At 32.3% G+C, this 18,344-nt stretch overlaps 1 protein-coding gene across 1 annotated transcript; it reads left to right on the top strand.

Annotated features, from left to right (window-relative positions):
* The first annotated feature begins 14,244 nt into the window (after positions 1–14,244).
* Positions 14,245–15,255, top strand: LOC113769061 (major allergen Pru av 1-like). The gene is made up of 2 exons (XM_027313545.1): positions 14,245–14,428; positions 14,885–15,255. The coding sequence occupies exons 1-2, from the start codon at positions 14,245–14,247 to the stop codon at positions 15,253–15,255; spliced, it is 555 nt and encodes a 184-aa protein (XP_027169346.1).
* Positions 15,256–18,344: the final 3,089 nt, after the last annotated feature.

Here is an 18,344-nt window from a genome sequence, read left to right on the forward strand (position 1 = left end):
TTACTAGGGTTGAATAAGAAATTAAAGCAATTTATGATTCCATCAAATGATTTTTTGTAGCCTCACTTTCACAACAATTTGAAACTAGAGGTCAAGGCACACACTATTTGTGTGCACATTAAGAAGAAAATAATGAATAAATAAATTTTAAAAAGACAAAGAGTACCAAATTAATTAGAGGAACAAAGGGTGAGGAACATTATGTAACTTGCAATTATCATTTTTTTTGAAACACTGGATGAGTGTCATGGATTAGTGGTAATTTGGAGGAAGTCATTTAGTATATTATTAAGAGGAAAAAAGGAGAGTGGCTAAGAGAAAGAAGGAAAGGTGGGTTGTAAAAGTCTAACAAATGAAGATATATCAGGTAATCTACTAAATGACAGAAAATTTTAACGTCAGAGGGTGCTCATGCTTTATATATAGAGATATTAAAACTATTTCTATGCAAACGATAAGTAACTTTAACTTAGTCACAAATTTAGGTCCATTGATGTTTATCGACTGCAAGATGTCAGGTATGCGTCGAAGTTAACAAAAATCATAAAAGAAACCAATTGAATTGAAGGTAATATGAGAGAAAATATTCAATAAACTTGTTTTTTTTTTTTAATTACATCAAAAGATGGTCGTTGGAAAAACTATATATCATCTTCTCCTTCAATTAGACATCCTACTATCTCAGCAAGATGGTGCCTCCTCTTATCTACGGTATTAAAGATGAATTTGTCTTATTTTGCTTATGATCCTCCATCTCTTGGCATTTTATTCTATGTTATGCATATTAAAACCCCACCAACCTCGTGCAAAAAAATAACATATGTGTTCCATGTCGATTGTATTAAAAGCTAGTTTTTAAGGAAAAATGTTTGTCCAATTTTCAGAACTACAACAAGAATTTTTTTTTTCATTTAAGTTTGCTATTCCCAACCAATCAAATTGCTATCCTTGAACTGAACAGTTTTGTTAAATTCTTCCATATTAGTTAATTGATTCAAATTTGCCCTATCAAAATAGCCAAATTCGCAATAGCAGCGCAGCATTGGCCGACCTTATCGAGATGGCAGCATCGGCTGAGTTTCCATTGTGTGTCATTGGTTTATATGAACCTAATGAGTTCACGAGTGGAGCAAAGAGTCAATCACTTGGACAGGGAAGTTACTGTGTTAAATTATAGGCTGTTCATTTTAACGAATCGCATCCCAACTCATGTTAGTGAAAAGTTAACAGAGGCAAAAATAAAATGAAAGAGCTAAGAAGATGAACTGACTGTATGGATGGGGTTACAAAAAAGTGCAGGAGAGAGTTGCCAGTTCTATTGTCCATTCCCAAACTTACTATTGAATGTAAAATGTTTTAGCTCCTTCCAAACACTCTTTTCAACAAAGTTTAAAAATGCTACATTGATGTATTCTTGCTTTGTTTCTTTGAATAAACTTCCATATTTTAGATATCGTCACTGTCTATTGCATCCATGCTGTACTTTGTGTGTTTTACACATTTGTAAAATATTTGTCTCCAAATATCTAGTAATCATACATTTTTCTTACCCAGATACTTTCTCATCCTCCCTTCTCCAAACTATTTCCAGTATCCCCTCCTGCCTCATCTCAATCACTTTCTCATCATGCCATGCAATATGTGTTCAAACCTTTGTTTAACCAAGACACAAAAGCTTGATTGAAAAGATTAAGTGCCTATGAAGGCAATTGGCTGATTGTGGCGCTGGCAGCATTGTAGGCACCTAAAACCAACGGCAAAAAGTAGAAAGTTGGTAGTTATAATCTTTCTCATCTTATAATCCATTCCAATCATTTTAAAAGGAAAATAGTACCTGAAACCCCCTGAAAACTTCTTTAAACCCTATCACTCCTGCTACAAATACTCCTCTTTTCTCGTCTAGAAAATACAATTGAAAACCCTCATCTAATTATGATGCTGCTTATATACTACTTTTTTGCTTTTTGACTCTTTGATCATTCTTTGGTTTTTTGTCATTTTTGGTTTTACGTGTATGCTTGATTTTTGTTTTTTGTGTAAGGTTTTCCTACATTTGCTCCAACACTCCCACCCTTATCCTAAGAAGAAGAAATCAATTGTGGCTAAATATTTTTAAAAATTTTTGCTATTTTTATGAAAATATATTTTTCTAATTTTTCTAAAATATAAAATCTTACAATTTTTTTGGGTGTCTTTTGGTAAGCAGCCTACCCTCGGGGTATTCCACTTTTATTTCTCTTCCCTTTTCCTAAGGAGGAGGACTACATCCCTTTTCCTAAGAAGGACGGGAGGGACTGAAGGTAATCATTTTCTTTGTTCTAATACATATATGTGATTGACACTTTGTGCTGGTTATGTCATGGTTAGCCTGTCTAAATTTTTCTTTTCTTATGTTTTAATTTTTTATGTCTAAAAACGGTAGTGACTTTATTATTTTTTTAAACTAGGAGAGCAGAAGGGGTTCTAGGTACCACTTTCTACACAAAATCACAAAATTGAGTTTAGTACTAAACAAAAGAATAGAACAAAAAAAGACTCAATTCGATATGTTTCACTGATGATGAGCAAGAGATCCAAGACAATAGAGGGCATTTATACTTGTTTTTATGACTAAGGCAATACAAATTATATCAACTTACAGTGCTAAGATGATTAATTGTCAACACAAAGATTATAGAACATTTTTTACTTTAAAAAATAGGAATAAAAAAATATTATAGAATTTTGTAATCACACCAAAACCATATACGTGTTCACTTGCATGGAATAATATGCCTTTAGTTTGGTGTCTAAAGTTGAACTTTCAGGAATTAGAAATTATGGGTTCTAATCTCTGTACTCCTTCTTTGCTTCTTAGTTTTCATTTTTTCCCTGCTAGTGAAAAAAAAAAGGTGTATGCCGTGACGGTAAAGTAATTGGTGCATATATCTTAACAATTCAAGAAGTTTTTGCAGAATCAAACTATATTAGCTCATGTTTAACAAAGCTCAAGTTTTCGGAATTAGGATTCTCAATGTAGGTAAATACCTCTAAGTAGGATATAAATAAGTGCAACTTTTATAGCAAAAAAGAAAGAAGAAAAAAACCATTAGTGCACTTTTCTATTTAAAATTCTAATGTCATTTATCTAAAACAACTCACAAAGTTGTAAGAAGGTAAGGGATTTTAAGCATTTCTCTATTCAGAAAAAAAATTATTTTAAGAATAAAAAAAATGGAAAAACTGAAATAAGCATTTCTCTATCAGAAAAAAATATTTTAAGCATCCAAAAAAATGGAAAAACTGAAAACTATAAAACACAAGTTGGTAAGTTGAACAGAATAACTAACATTTTCAACAATAATTAAAATGAAACTTTTCAATAGCAATAACAATCCTGGATTAATAACCTAGGTATGATTCGTAGAAGGAATAAAGATAGAGAAATCCATCCGTTGATCAAGACACAAAACAAGACTCTGATCACACATCTCATCAGAATATCAATCTACCGAGGGTGAAATGGACGGATATCATTGACTTCAAGAGTGTGAAAATTAAATTTAACTTCATTTTACATATAACTGTTACTACTTTTTAATCTTGAGTAAGTATAAGTTTGCAAGCATTTTTGAGCATCATCAGGTGTAGGTATTTTATGTTTTTTTTTTGTTGTTAATTTTCAAATACGCATAATATTATAGTACTCATTAAAGTGTGAATCAGCGATCTTCATAATAATTTTCAAAAAATACACCAAGGCCAACACAACACCCACAAACAAAAGTTCATGTTATATAGTGGTTTGAGAACGAAATGAATAAATGACCAATCAAATTGTCCAACCTTGCAATAGTTCTGAAGTAGTCATGGTGTATGATAGGGTTGCCCCGATATGCTAGTCTCGCATTGGTGTGTTTGAATAGGACTCTATTTAAAATAATTAGTATAGCATTTTTTTGTGATATACTGTATATATATATGAGACAAAAAGTGATTGAAATGATAAGAAAGTAATTAGAAAGTATATGTGTGATGCAAATAAAACAATATTAGGGATAATTTTGATATCCAAATACAGCTATTGGTTAGGGCCACATGTGGGCTTACGATGTTAAAACTTAGCTTTGATGGCCTTAGCCGAATACTTTTTACCTGTAGTAGGAGCTTACCTTGTGCACAGAAGATGATTCTACTTCGCGGTGGTGGATCTAACACCTCAAGACCAGGGATGCAACTATTTCAGTGTATAGTATGGTACTAAGAAAGGTGAAATAGTTAGCTTTGTGGTCACCACATTGCTCTATCTTTTTTTTTTTTGGTAATCCGGAACATGCTCCGACCCGAGCCCTTAGGGTCCGAGCCGGCACACCAAATCGGAGGGAAGCCGATAACCCCATACAGTTTTCCCGGACGAGTCAAGATATGCAGCGTAGCGGGCACGAAACGAATCCCGGTCAATGGAGAAGCCAACAACTCAAGGCCAACCCCTCAACCGCTGCGTCATATGTCCTGGGTGCCACATTGCTCTATCTTTAATAAATAGAATTAATAATAGTTCTGCATTTATTTTCTTGATGACTCTAATTTGTAACTTGCTCTTCCCTCTAGAAAAACTATCTCATCAAAGCCTCCTTCAACTTTTCCATGGGAGAAAGATCAAAATTTTCTGATCTTTTCTCATGGTAGGAGTTCTCTTAATAATTCTTTTCGTTTGTGTAACTAAATTCTCTCATAAGATTTTCTAGTAATAGTTTATTCTTTTTTAGAGTTGTCTAGCGAGAGTTTTCCCATCTTCTAAACTTTTCTAGTGAGAATTTTCTTCTTTTCTGAGGATTCCTAATGAGAATTTTAAATAGTTTTTTCATTTGTCTTTTATTGGATCTCAGTCTTTTTAGGTCATGACTATTAGATTTGGAAATTTTTGGGTATATTTGACAGATTTCACTATAATATTTGAATTTGAAATAGTTAATTAGCAGCTCTAGTGATTGAAAGCATCCACAGATGTTCGTGGATCTACAATAATTTTATCTCAATTTTTAAATTTGGAGTTTTATAATGTAATTTTTATCTAAGATCTGTAGTATCCATTTTTCAAATCTATTGTTTTTTATATTTGTGTATATTTGATGATATAACTCCTGCCATTAGTATGAATTTTAATGAAATTATAATGTTTTATTAAAAAAAAAGAAAAACAAAAGTTTTCTTTATTTTATTTAAAAAATGTAAATAATTAGTATTACAAGTGGTTTTGTACACTAGACATAGGAATGAAGATTTTAATGAAATTATAATGTTTTATAAAAACAAAGAAAGGTAAAATTTTTCTTTTATTTATTTTAGAAAAATACATAGTCAATACGACAGGTGATTTTGTACACTAGACATAGGAGTGATAACGAAACCACATGGTGCTGAGAGTAGGCAATTACCTCCCTCAAATTTATAAAATTTAAAGAATAGCTTAAAACTTTCAAAAATTTTTATGTTAAACTCTTAATTGCCTGCTCCTCAATTTTTTAAAATTACCTTTTTTTTAACATTGTCCCTGTATATTATGAAAAATTTTAATTTCCCTCCCTTTATCTCCCTAAATAATCAATTTCTTTTAGACATCTCTCATATAATACAACTGTTTTAAAGTTATTAAATCACAAAATTGATTACTACTTGAATAAGAAATTATTTCAATACTTTTATAATACAAAAAGCTCAAAATATAACCATAATCTTTATTCAAATTTCTTTCTATATAATAATAATGACATCATTTCAGGCGTATAATACTACCCTCACTAGCCATAGGTCCTTCTGTCCTGGCTCCACCAAAGACTGGACATTTATAAAGAATATCTTGAAAAAATTAGTTCAAATGAAGAAGATTTGTTTAGTTTAATGTACCCAATTTCAGATTCTTCTTTTATTTTCATACAATATCTTATTTTCGTTTTGATTGTGTCCATATTAAGGTAGGTTATAAATGCAACTATTCTACAAATTTAGGGGGCAATACAAAAAAAGAAAGGAAATTTGAAAATTTCAAGGTGTATGCAAATACCTGACAAAATTAAATGTCATGAAACTTTTCGTGCATATATACTTTTGGAATTTTTCAAATTGCCCCCCTCACTTGTACATAACTCCACTGACGTGCGCGGGGTATACATATAATATTAAGCTCATCCCAATCAAGTTTTACATTTATAAATTCCTAAATACCCCACACGCGATTTATCGCAAGTATACGAATCGTGAGCGAGTATAGGGTATTAAGGGTCGATCCCACAGGGAAGAATGCAATTACCGATGTTTTCAAACTCCTTTATTATTTAGACTATCATAAATATAGAAGTAATAAAAATAACACTAGAAAGCTCCTAGAGATATGAAATTCCTTACTGCTCTTGCAAATGAGATTACCGGTTAAGTGAATACTATTATCTTGGCTAGTTATGGCGTAATTTCCTATTGTATGTGAAACCTACTCTCGTAGTGAATCAACTATACTTGTAATTAAGTCATACCTACTCTCGTGGTTATAAATTAATTACAAGTTCATTTCTTCTATGAAATTACATGAAACAAGTCACTAAAACCACAAAGATGCACCTCTACTTTCGTGAGTGTACTCCCTAGGTTTATCACTTCTTTGCACTAGTGTTAAATTCCAATTTTCATTGCAAATTTAATACCTTTAGATAATCACAATTAATGGCCAGTTAATTATGATTAGAAAATCAAAAGTGATAAATAACTTGCTCAAAATAATATCACCAAATAACCAAGTAAAGATCATAAACAAGATGTAGAAAGTTCATCCATACTCTAGGCATAAACTTTAACTAAACATGATAAAAACAAACACCAAACTTGTATTTTAGTTAAACATGAATTCAAATACAAAAGAGAAAGTGATAGGAGAGAAGTCACCCTTGTCACTTGAGCTGCAAACTCTCCATCTTTGCTCCTCCAATCTTCCTCCAAATCTAACTACAAATACAAGAAGGATAAACTACTCTACCTATACTATACTAATGAACTAAGAAAAACTAGTGAATACTACATTTTTGGTGAGTTTTCCTAGCCTTGCAAAGTTATATTGAATCCTGTAAGTCCATGGCTATATATAGATGAATGCCATCAGGAAATGAGGCTTGAAACATCCCTTTTACAGCTGCTAATTGGTTGTCATACGTTCATCCATAGCTGTAAATTGTTGAAGGAGAAAACAGGTTGTACCAGCAGCTATTTCTGACCAGAATCTGGCTACTTCAACTGCTATTTTCTCTATGATGACGGCTAAATTAGCTCTTGTACAAAACATAGAAGTTGTAGTCCATTGAAATAGCTGTCCCGTGCCTCAAGAATCATCCAATTTGGAGCTGTCTAGACCGAGATATGATAAAAATACCACTGACTGGTCAATTCCGCGTTTTCAGCTCTCAGCAGCAGACTTTTACTTCTGTATTTTGACATTTTGACCATGAAAACAGCCGAATTGGACTTTGATGTCTCATACCAAATGCAGATATATCTCTTAGCTTCAAAATGGTACCAAGATCACCTTGATCCGATCATTGTAGCTCCTGATATAGTCAAAATACGAAAATGTGTCTGAGTTGTCAAAGCTGACTTTTCTTGATTTTTGTCCTCAAATTGCATTTCTTCCTTTTACACTTCATATTTTATTTTCCCCACTTTAATCCATCTTCAATCATCCAAATATCTTCTCAATGCACTTCATTTGATGATTGAATCATTAAACCTACAAAATATGAAGTTTTTACCATAAAAATCAATAGAAATGCAATTTTCACACTTTAACCACAAAATGCATATTTTTACTAGAATCTTAGTTAATTATTTATAAAATTAAATAAAACACACCAAAACTAATTAATAAAGTACACTAAAAATACGTAAAATATACTCTTATCATCCACTCTTGATTCTCTCCCATGTTGAAATGTTTGCAGAAGTTGACCGGAATCTATTGATTTAGAGTTGAAAGAAACCAGATGGAAAACTAGTTGATTAAGCTTTGCTATCTCGTAGCCTGTGCTGACAATTGCATCAACAAAAAGTATTAACATATTTAGCCTGTCTTATCTCAATTTTCAGGTTGTTATATTCGGAACTTGTTCTGGAGGTTGGTCAAGTCCAGTCATTTGTTCAAGTAGTTGTATTCAGAAATTGCTCTGGAAATTGGTGAAGTCTTTGTTCACAATGTATGTTGTTTCAACAAAAATTATAACAATTCATACCAAACTCCTTAGTGCTTCAAATAGCATTTTTATTTGTATAGGAAAAGAAAATTTTTAAAAAAAGCCACCATGACTGCTTTTATTTTTTATTAGTCTAACATGAAAAAAGCTATCCAAAAAAAGAAAAGAAAAGAAAATACCGAAAAAATACGAGCCTAAGACACTTGGCAGAACATATATTCAATTTTTCCTCTATCATGTTCACAACCTTTGAAATACCTCATACTATTATTAACATCTTACAAAACTTTTTAACTTTTTGTTTTCACTACCGTTAAAATTCCTCGTACTATAATTATCATATTGCAAAACCCTTTGTTTTCATTAATTACCATTGAAACGTCTCATACTATTATTATAATCTTACAAAAGTCTTTGTTTTCACTACAGTCAAAATACCTCATATTATTATTATCGTCTTGCAAAAACTCTTTAGACCTAAACCTTTTTGATCTTCTTTCCTTTTAACTCTCTTTAGACAAACAATCTCTTGAAAAATAAAAAATGGTGAAAGCTGTAACCAGGAAACATTAATATTTAGTGCAATGGGTCTGGACTGTGGATAAGTGTCAAAGAAGCATTGGCCATACAAAATAAAATCACCACATTTTGGTTCTTGCAAGTTTGCATTTTATGCTCCCATTTGTTGGTATCAACGTGGCCAACGAAACTCTTTAAACCTAAACCTTTCAGGGCTTCTTTCCTTCCAACTCTTTGAACAAACAATCTCTAGGCAAACAAAAAGATGGTGAAAGCTGGGCAGAAAAAAAGTCGTTCCAGAGGTCATAAGAAGGGATGATTTTTCTTGGGGACCAAAAAAAAAAATGGTAAAAAATGGTAAGATACTTCAGAACTCAAAAAGAACAAAAGTGAAAAGTTACTACAAAAATTGCACTCAGCATCTGATGTTGTAAAACTCTAAACACAAACAGAAACTACTACTAATATCCATGAAAATAGAATCCTGAAATCCCTAAAACAACGCACCGTTGAAAATATCAAACAAGCACATTGACAATGTAAATATTTCTCCATCAAAGAAGCATCTTCCTCAACCCAGCCATGATTTTGTATCAAACGCAAGATTGCCATCAAATCACACCTCAAAAGTTGTGTAGGCTCACCATTAGTTTCAGGCCTCTGAGTTTTCAAGGAATTCAACTGATCAAACCAGATCCGAAAGCCTGTAGGACTCTCTCTTCAAAAGTGTTGGATTTGTAGAAAGCATACAAAGACGTGAGGTGATATGGCACTACCCAACTAGGGATGGCAACGGGGCGGGGTTGGAGCGGGGGACCCCTCCCCCATCCCCCGCCCCGTCCCCGTCCCGCCCCGCTTTTTCCGCGGGACTAATAAAAATTTGTTATATAATTTTATTATGGTTAAATTTTAGCAAATAATCAAGTATTAAAATATCAATACATCATCAAATTATTATTCAATGTAATTTTACAATTGAAACTTATAGAAACAATCAAATAAAAATTATTTGAATACAATCCAACATGATGAAATAAATATAACTAAAGTAATCAAGTTGTCACTTTTGGCACAAATACAATCACTAATTCATTATTGTGCTTGTGCTTTTTTTAAGAAAAAAATGTTATTGTATTAAGTGTAATTAGGGATTTAGTATAAATGTATTAGTAATTTTAGTATAACCAATTAATAATTTGTATTAGTACACATATATAATTATTAGTATAATTAATAATATCAATTATATTATATATACTAATAGACATTATATAATACATATAACTAATAATATCATTATCATAAGTTTGTAACTAATTAAATTATATATTATATACATATATATTTTATATATTTATTTTTTTAAAGCGGGTGGCGGGGCGGGGGTACACTCCCCCGCCCCCCGTCCCATTTCTAAGCGGGGGAAAAAAATTTCCCCCGCCCCAACCCCCTCCCCATTAGCCCCCGGCGGGGCGGGTGACCGCCATCCCTATACCCAACCCACAGGAATGTACAAATTTGTAGAAACATAACCAATCCTTGAGAGTTTTGGATAATTTTATTCCTTACCAGCTGTATCCCCGACATCTGACGATGACAAAATGATAAGACAAAAACAAGGAGGGATAAAACTAATAGTTGTTAAACCTTAAGTTGGGAGTTGGGAAAAGGAAAAGACACAAGTAAAGGGAGATTATGTGCCAAGATTTTCATCAATTAGTTTTGAAAGAAACCTTCACAGCATCAAAAATCCATGCCAAAAGGGATTGGTATGTATTCAATCCTTGCACTTCAAAATTATGATGATGGAGTATCTATCTGCTACTTTTTTATCCCATATTTGTCTAGTGTTGTGCAGATTTTTGGCTAAGGCAGGATTTTGACAAGAAATATGGGATTGAATGGCGATGTTTGGTGGCTTCTTGTTTCGTCATCCTCACCATCAATTTAGTTGTTGAGTATGTAGATTTTAGCAGTAAGCATATTCAATTTACCATTTCAGGTGAAATTATTTTCTGTTTTTGATTATCATGTGTACCAACATTCATGCTATATGACTAATTAATGAAATTAATTTTGGTGCTGAAGATAAACAATCTCAATTGCAATAGGTCTTCATTATGTTGGCAAGATATTTAACACAACAAAATACATGTATACTTCTTGTTATGACTAAAGCGAAAGAAATGTAACAGCTTACACAACTAAACGATCATTAATTGTCACCACAAATATTATAGAACTATTTTCACTCAAGATAAAACTAAAAATGAAAATATTGTAGAACTTTTGAATCATACCGAGCTATGTATAACTTTGACGTTATATGAAAGCGTTCTTCTCGATTGCCCTGATTGCCTACTTGGTTGTTTAAGTACCAAACTATATAGGTTAGTGGAGAATATGCCGAGAGCACAATCCAAACAGGACGCTGAATAGGAGTAATCGAACTGACCTGCAATGAACCAAACAGCGGGACTATCTCCCCCAATGAGCCGAATAGTGGGACTATCTCCCCTCCCGGGACTATCTCCTCATTGTGACTCCGACTCCGACGTTCAAGTCAATCTAAGAGTCTGAGAATAATGGAATAGAGCAGAATAAATGTGCTGTATTTTTTTGTACCTCTTTCTGATCCATCTGTCCACTATTTATAAAGCTTCACCTGGATAGTCATGAAGGAGTTCAGAGTTATTCGTTCACTCTCAGTAGTTATTCCATCTATGAGTATAAATCCTACTAAGTTACTAGAGGCAAAGTCCTTTTTAACTCTGACTCTGGTCTTATTTCGAAGACCCGACCGTTTTCAACTACAACTAGCTCCTCTCGGTTCAGGCTCGGGCTGGGATTTGAATAAAGCCTCTTGGCCTTAACACGTGTCCATAGAGGATTCCTCCCTCCACTGCTCCACAGTTAGCAATTTTTTGTTAAACGTCTTTTTTGTTACTTTCTTGTCTTTTCATGTTCTATAGGGTTGATGAAGTTTTGGAATAAACTTTAGTTCTAAGGCTATGCAAGCATCAACAGAACTAAATGTCCTATTGTGCCTTTTGTTATGCATATAATAGTTTGTAATTCAGAAAGCTGAAATTTTTAAAGAATTTGGAGCTCAGTGAAAAAAAAATTTTCCTTTCTGTTGTTAGTAGCTTGTTACCAGTAACAACTTTGTGATGACTTCTTGTATTTATGTTATTATAAAGTTTTTATTTTAATTTTTATTTAGGTGTTGTTCGATTGCACCATTAGGCATTAGATATATAAGGTTTGGTCAACACCAAGTACAATTTCTAACTATTAGTTTTCAATGTGCAAATGTTTAGTTCATTATGATACAGAAATGCCTCACATTTATCCAAAAGTCCGAATTTGAGGCCCTTTCCTTTCTGGTTTCTGCCTTCTTTTCTTTCTTTTTCTCCTTTTCTTTTATTTTTTATTCTATTAAGACAAGTAATGAGTTACTTGTGTTTTCTTTCAAAAAATGAATTAATTAGGATATTAGTTATATGAGTTTTAGACCACTATTACTGAACTTAGCGATTCATTTTTTAAGAATTTCGATTATGAAAACCACTGGAAAAGATGTAGTTTGTCAAAATTGCCAAAGAAGGTGAGAGATTCTCTGATGAATCAACTCGGAAAAAAGTATTTTACACATTCGGAAAATGCAAAACTGGCACCTCTTCTTCACAAGTATAAACTATAAGCTTTGGGAACTTGAATATATTAACTATTTTTGAAACCGTAATGAGAATGTATGTTTCAACATGGAAAACTATATATTTGTATGGCCTAAAAACAGATGTTTATTTTTTTATTCTATTACTTGGAACAAAATGTAAATACAAATTGGAGTCAACTTGTAGCTGCCCAGTGATTTTTCTCACACAAAAATTGTATTCACGGTGCAATAATTTCCTAAAGAAAAAAGGAAAGAAAAAACCTTATATCGAAAGACATACAACAATCCTACCAGGATGGCCTGTTTTTCATCTTCCAAATGCGGGATTTTGGTTTATTTCTAGGATATTAGATTCTTGACAGACAAGAAAATATATAATAAAAAGGAAAGAGAGAGAGAGAAGTTGGAGTAATATGCTTTGCAAGTTACAGATACTTACAAAGCAATATGCATGACGGTCAAGATGCATGGGAAACTTTTAGGCGTTACTACATGTAAGGAACTGAAGCTAGATGAGTGTTTTGGCACTAAAATACATCTTGATGGACAGTAGAATTAAACATCCTTTGCAAATACTTTTTGGGCTGGTTTTCGATTAATTATTTTAACTAATTATAGACTCTGATTTCAAATAAGTAATTCTTTTATTTTATTTTTTTGTAGTTGAGATGTATTTTTGTTATATAGACAACAATAGAGCATCTCATTATAGTCCCATAAACGCAACTGTCATCTACTCCTCCCATCTTACTATATGTTTTTTTTTTTGTCATTTTTAAATTCAAGCGTATTACACAGATTTCTCCCAAGATTAACAATGACTTAGAACTTTGTTTTATAATGAATCAAAATATACAAATTAGGAAAGTGAAAGAGAAGCTGTCCAAGTCACCCTTAATTAGGTGGACTAAAATTAGGTTTTAATTTTGTGTATATAAATAGATGTCTAAGAAAATATTTTTAACTTATAAAACATGAACAAAAAACAAAGCATATAACTAATTAAGTCTCTAATTCTCTAGTTTGGGAAGGGTAAAGACTTCATATCAAATTTCGAGACCAAAAACTTAAGCAGCAAAAGTTTCTTGAGGTAATTGAAAATTTTAGGGGCATATATATCCCCGTCACACTAAAACTTGCAACAGCATGTAAAGACAAATAGCCGTCCATTTGTAGCTGCCCAAATATTGAGTTTCTCAAAATATAGCCTATTGAAGAATTTTATTCAATGCACAATAATTTCAAGAATGAAAAACTGCGTCAAAAAAGACACAGCATAATCCAATCAAGGTGGCCACTTTCATATTTAGAATGCTGAATTTTGTCGTGCTTTAGAACTATTAGATATTTAACAGACAAGAAAATACATACAAAACGAAAGAGTAGAAGATGGAGGAAATGGGAAGACACATATATATGTCCTGAATTCTGTCCTGTTAATGTTCAAGTTCTATATGTCTAATACTTCAAGCATTTTCCCAAACGAATATACTGAACCATGGTTGAATTTTTCTTTAAGAAAAAGAAATGTTTGATTGTGTCAATGGAAAAAAACAATGTTTGATTGTGTCAATAGAGTGGCCTTTATCTTTGACAAAAACATACAGACCAAACGAGAAATAAAATGCATTGGATTTTTTGCTAACATTATTGTCTTTTCATTTGCAAAGGATACTCATGGCAAAGAAAAAAAAATTTTCTTCATACTTTGTCTATAAATAGCTTCATTTCTTTTCATCCACAGCATCACAGAAAAGCTCCAAGCTATCTAAGTTTCTTCCAGTTTTTACTCTTTGGTACCAAAACTCCTAAGAAGAAATATATATATATATAGCCATGGGTGTTACAACTTTCAATGAGGAATACACTTCCCCAATTGCTCCTGCAAGGCTTTTCAAAGCATCCATTGTAGATTCCCACAATTTGGTCCCAAAACTTATGCCACAAGCCATTAAGAGCATTGAAATCACACAGGGCAATGGTGGAGCTGGAAGCATTAAGCAAATTAACTTTGTTGAAGGTAAGATTACAAGCCGATGCCGTGGAATGTTCTGAAAGCGTTTGGATCCAAATACTATTTTCATGAGTAGAAAAGAAAAATTTTTAACATCTGAACTTCGTTGCCGTTTAATATAAGTATTGATGATTTTTTCTACATTAACAGTGCAAAGATTTCTTTGAATTTGATGGCATGGATGTATGTAAAAAGGAAATCTAAATTTGAATAGAGGTCATGTATCATTTATCCACAGTCGTCAGTGCAAATAAATATTTGCATTGACAGTGCATGAAAACGATTTCCAACATTAGAAAAAGTAAATTTGCAATCTATTTTTTAAGAATCATGTTGTGTAAATGCTATGCCTTCTAAAACCTTCAATTAGACAATTTGTAATGTACAGTCCACATCGAATTCATTGCCATGATTTATAAAACAGTAGACATAATTGTGTCTCAACTTGTCAATGCTTTGCAGGCAGCCACTTTGGCTCTTTGAAGTACCAAATTGATGAGCTCAATGAACAGACCTACACATATAACTACACTCTGATTGAAGGTGGCTCATTGACAGAAAACCTTGAGAAAATCACTTATGAGGTCAAGTTTGAGCCGACTTCAGAAGGTGGAACTGTCTCCAAGGTGACTAGCAAATACTATACTAAAGGAGAGTTCACACTCAAAGAAGAGGACATCAAGGCAGGCAAAAAAAAGTTGAGGGAATGTACAAGGCTGTGGAGGCCTATCTCCTTGAAAATCCTGATGCCTATGCCTAATCATCTCTCAAAATTTGGTCATTGTAATCTTTCAGTTTCCTTCTTGGATTTCTGTTTCTTCTCTTGGTTTTAGTGTCTTTGATTTGGCAATAAGGATCTTTGCAATTTGTTATCGTCAAGTTTCACAAAGTATGTTGTACTAAATTACTTTGTGTTATCGTCATGTTTTATCCTTATAAAATATTTAGTTTATACTCTCTATAAGCCTAAAAATTTCCTTAAAATTTTAGGTTTAGATGTTTAACACACAAATATCACAAGATAACGTCAAAGGAGAGGGGGAAGGGGAAAGGTTTAGGAATTGAATCTAATCTTCTTAATAATTCAGTTGGATCTTGGGGAGAAAATAAATCAGTATTATTGAAAAACACTTTAGTAATGGGCTAAAGGTACCGCCAATTCCACAAAATACTACAGATTAAAATATGAGAGTTTAAAAATGAAAATATTCTAAACCGCAGCTAAGGGACCAAGAAAACATGTTGACAATACAACTTTGGGGATTAATTAAACAAAATCATTCCATTAATTATATTGAAAAAACAGCAAGCAATACATAACAAGCTAAAAACTTTAGAATAACGTTTTATTCAAGCAACAATTAGCTTTAGTTTGGCTTGGTTGGATGAGGATCACTTAGAATACTTCAACCTAGTTTCAGAGGACAAGCATCAAACCACAGTGGATGGCATTTGGAAGATAAAGACCAAAAGGAAAACATTGCATTCAAGAATTCGATTTTGAAGAGTTGGTTGATTAGGTGGACAACTTATAATATAGAGGCAGGAGTTTTTCTATGGGGCAAAATTAATGCCATACAAAGGATATAGTTCAATTTTTTTTTTTATCCTCTCACTCCGTTCCACACCCTTCCCATTTCCAGTTGTCAAGTTCAGGATTCAAACTTTGAACTTATATAGTAGTGGAGAAAAAGGATATAGTTCACTGTGAAAATGTTATAAATTTTCATGGGTTGATGATTTATTTCTAAAAGAACCTCCCTAACAGATTCAAACTTGTAAGGGGGGCTCCCCTTACACGATAATGGAGTTTGTAGAATTGATTTATTTGGTTGTGATGGAAGACAGATGCAAAAGATGAAAAGGATAGGAAAATGACTATGGATTTATGGAATTTCTGAACTTTTTGATTGTTTGTCTAGTTGAGAATCAATAAAGAAAAAAGAAAAGAAAAAGTTCAACAATGCAAATAACTGACGATCTAGAAATAAAACAAAAGAAGAAACTAAAATAAGGATCCTGAAATTTGTGTAGTTTGCCAAACTGAATATGAAGATGAGGAGATTTTAGATTTCCACATTCATTTCATCAAAAGATGGTTGTTAGAGACAAGATTGATGTTCAATCTACGAAAGAACAGCCATAACAAATTTTTGTTGCTTTAAGGATTTATCTCGCAGTCAATTTGATTGTATGCTTAATTCGACAATTACATGAAAGGAAAGTATGACATACTTCATCCAGTGTTGGTTCAATTTTCCCCTATTAGGTAATCAACTCCCTCGCGAGCTAGAACCCTGAGAATTGCAGTTTAACTGTATCTATTTTCTCCTCAAATTATTCTTTGTCACCTCGAACTGTTTGGTAGATAGGTTCAGATTTTATGTTAGAAATTGTTTTCAATTTGGAGGTTGATCAGGACTCTTGTATTTGTAGAAGTGCAAAAGAGTCTAATCAAACCAAACACTCTAATATTTAAACTTGTTTGATTATTTTAATGAGTTTAAAATTGTTTTGTTTATTTGCTTAACTTAGGTTGAACGAACTTTTTATTGAGTTTGATTGTTATCAAACATAAAATGGTGTTCAATTTTGGTTTGACTAATTGGCGAGCCAAATTTAAACAAGCTCTTATCAAATCAAATTCGATTTGAGTATCAAGTAGTTTGGTTTATCTTTCAGTCCTATGCATTTGTTATTTATTCAGGCTCAGTTGTTGTCGTGTTTCATTTTGGATGAAGAATATGTCCACCACTAGCTACAAGAAAATTAATTTAATTTGTCTAAAGAAATAAAAGTGTTAATTGCAAATTTCATTATTGCACGCAAGATATCGAGGACAAAAATGCAACATGTACTTGTTCTTGTAGTGGACAAAGTAATAGAAGTACGTCAGTTTATTGAATTAAAAGAGGATTAACGGTCACCACGAAGAATAAAATTATTCTTACTCAAAAAAATGAAAAAATAGAAAACAGTGTAGAATTTTTAAATCATACCAAAACTGCATATGATTTTCATTTACATAAAAGCATATGCCTTGACTGCTCACTTGGTTATAAATTCTAGCATATATTTAGCAATTTTATCCTTTTTCTTTTAGTTTCTTTAGTGTCTTATCATGTTCAAAAAGCATTAAAGAAGTTTTCCTTTCTGAATTAAACTTTAAGTTTAAGGCTACACGAATATCAACGAAATTATGTTACCTATTTTGCCTCTCTTTGTAAGAAAGGGTTTGTCTTTCAGAAGTTTTCAAAGAACTAGTCCAATGTATTAAAACTCTTTCAATCTGTTTCATAGCAGCTTGTTTCTACTAACAAGTATGAATCACGTCTTGCAGCAACGTTATTCATGAAGGTTCTTTTTTTTTTTTTTCAAATTACTATTTAGTTTTTTTGTTCGATCGAACCATTTAGGCATTAAACCCATAAAGCTTGACGAACAATAATGTTATATGAAAATGTTTAGTTCATTACTACATGCAAATACCTACAGTGGCATTTTCAAAGTCCTAATTTTAGGCCCTTTGGGCATATTAATCAACTATTAAACCATAACAAACTATGCATTACAATATGTAATTGCAAATGTGACATGCATTAAAGCCTGCTCGTAGAACAAACTCTTTACATTGATCGTGCTAAAAAGATTAGTCCATAATACTATATAGATTTACTAGAGATGTAAATGTTGTGTTAGTCTAGAATTTGCAATAATAAGTGAATAAAAATTTACATTCAACTTGTGGCTGCCTGGTAATTGTGTTTCTAACAATTCAAATTGTTTACTGAAAAATGGTATTCACTGCACAATAAATTCATAAATGAAAATAACGTTTAAAGATGGACAAAGAACAATCCAATCAGGATATGGCCAATTTTTATATTCAGATTGCTGAATTTGTTCTGCTTTTAGGACTATT

This window comes from Coffea eugenioides, chromosome 4 (assembly GCF_003713205.1).
Source record: "Coffea eugenioides isolate CCC68of chromosome 4, Ceug_1.0, whole genome shotgun sequence".
In the NCBI taxonomy this organism is placed as follows: Eukaryota; Viridiplantae; Streptophyta; class Magnoliopsida; order Gentianales; family Rubiaceae; genus Coffea; species Coffea eugenioides.

Bases quoted from the DNA above. Each gene is read 5' to 3' on its own strand.
- LOC113769061 (XM_027313545.1), top strand. From the start codon at position 14,245: ATGGGTGTTACAACTTTCAATGAGGAATACACTTCCCCAATTGCTCCT. The intron at 14,429-14,884 runs GTAAGATTACAA...AATGCTTTGCAG, and splicing joins GCAAATTAACTTTGTTGAAG to GCAGCCACTTTGGCTCTTTG.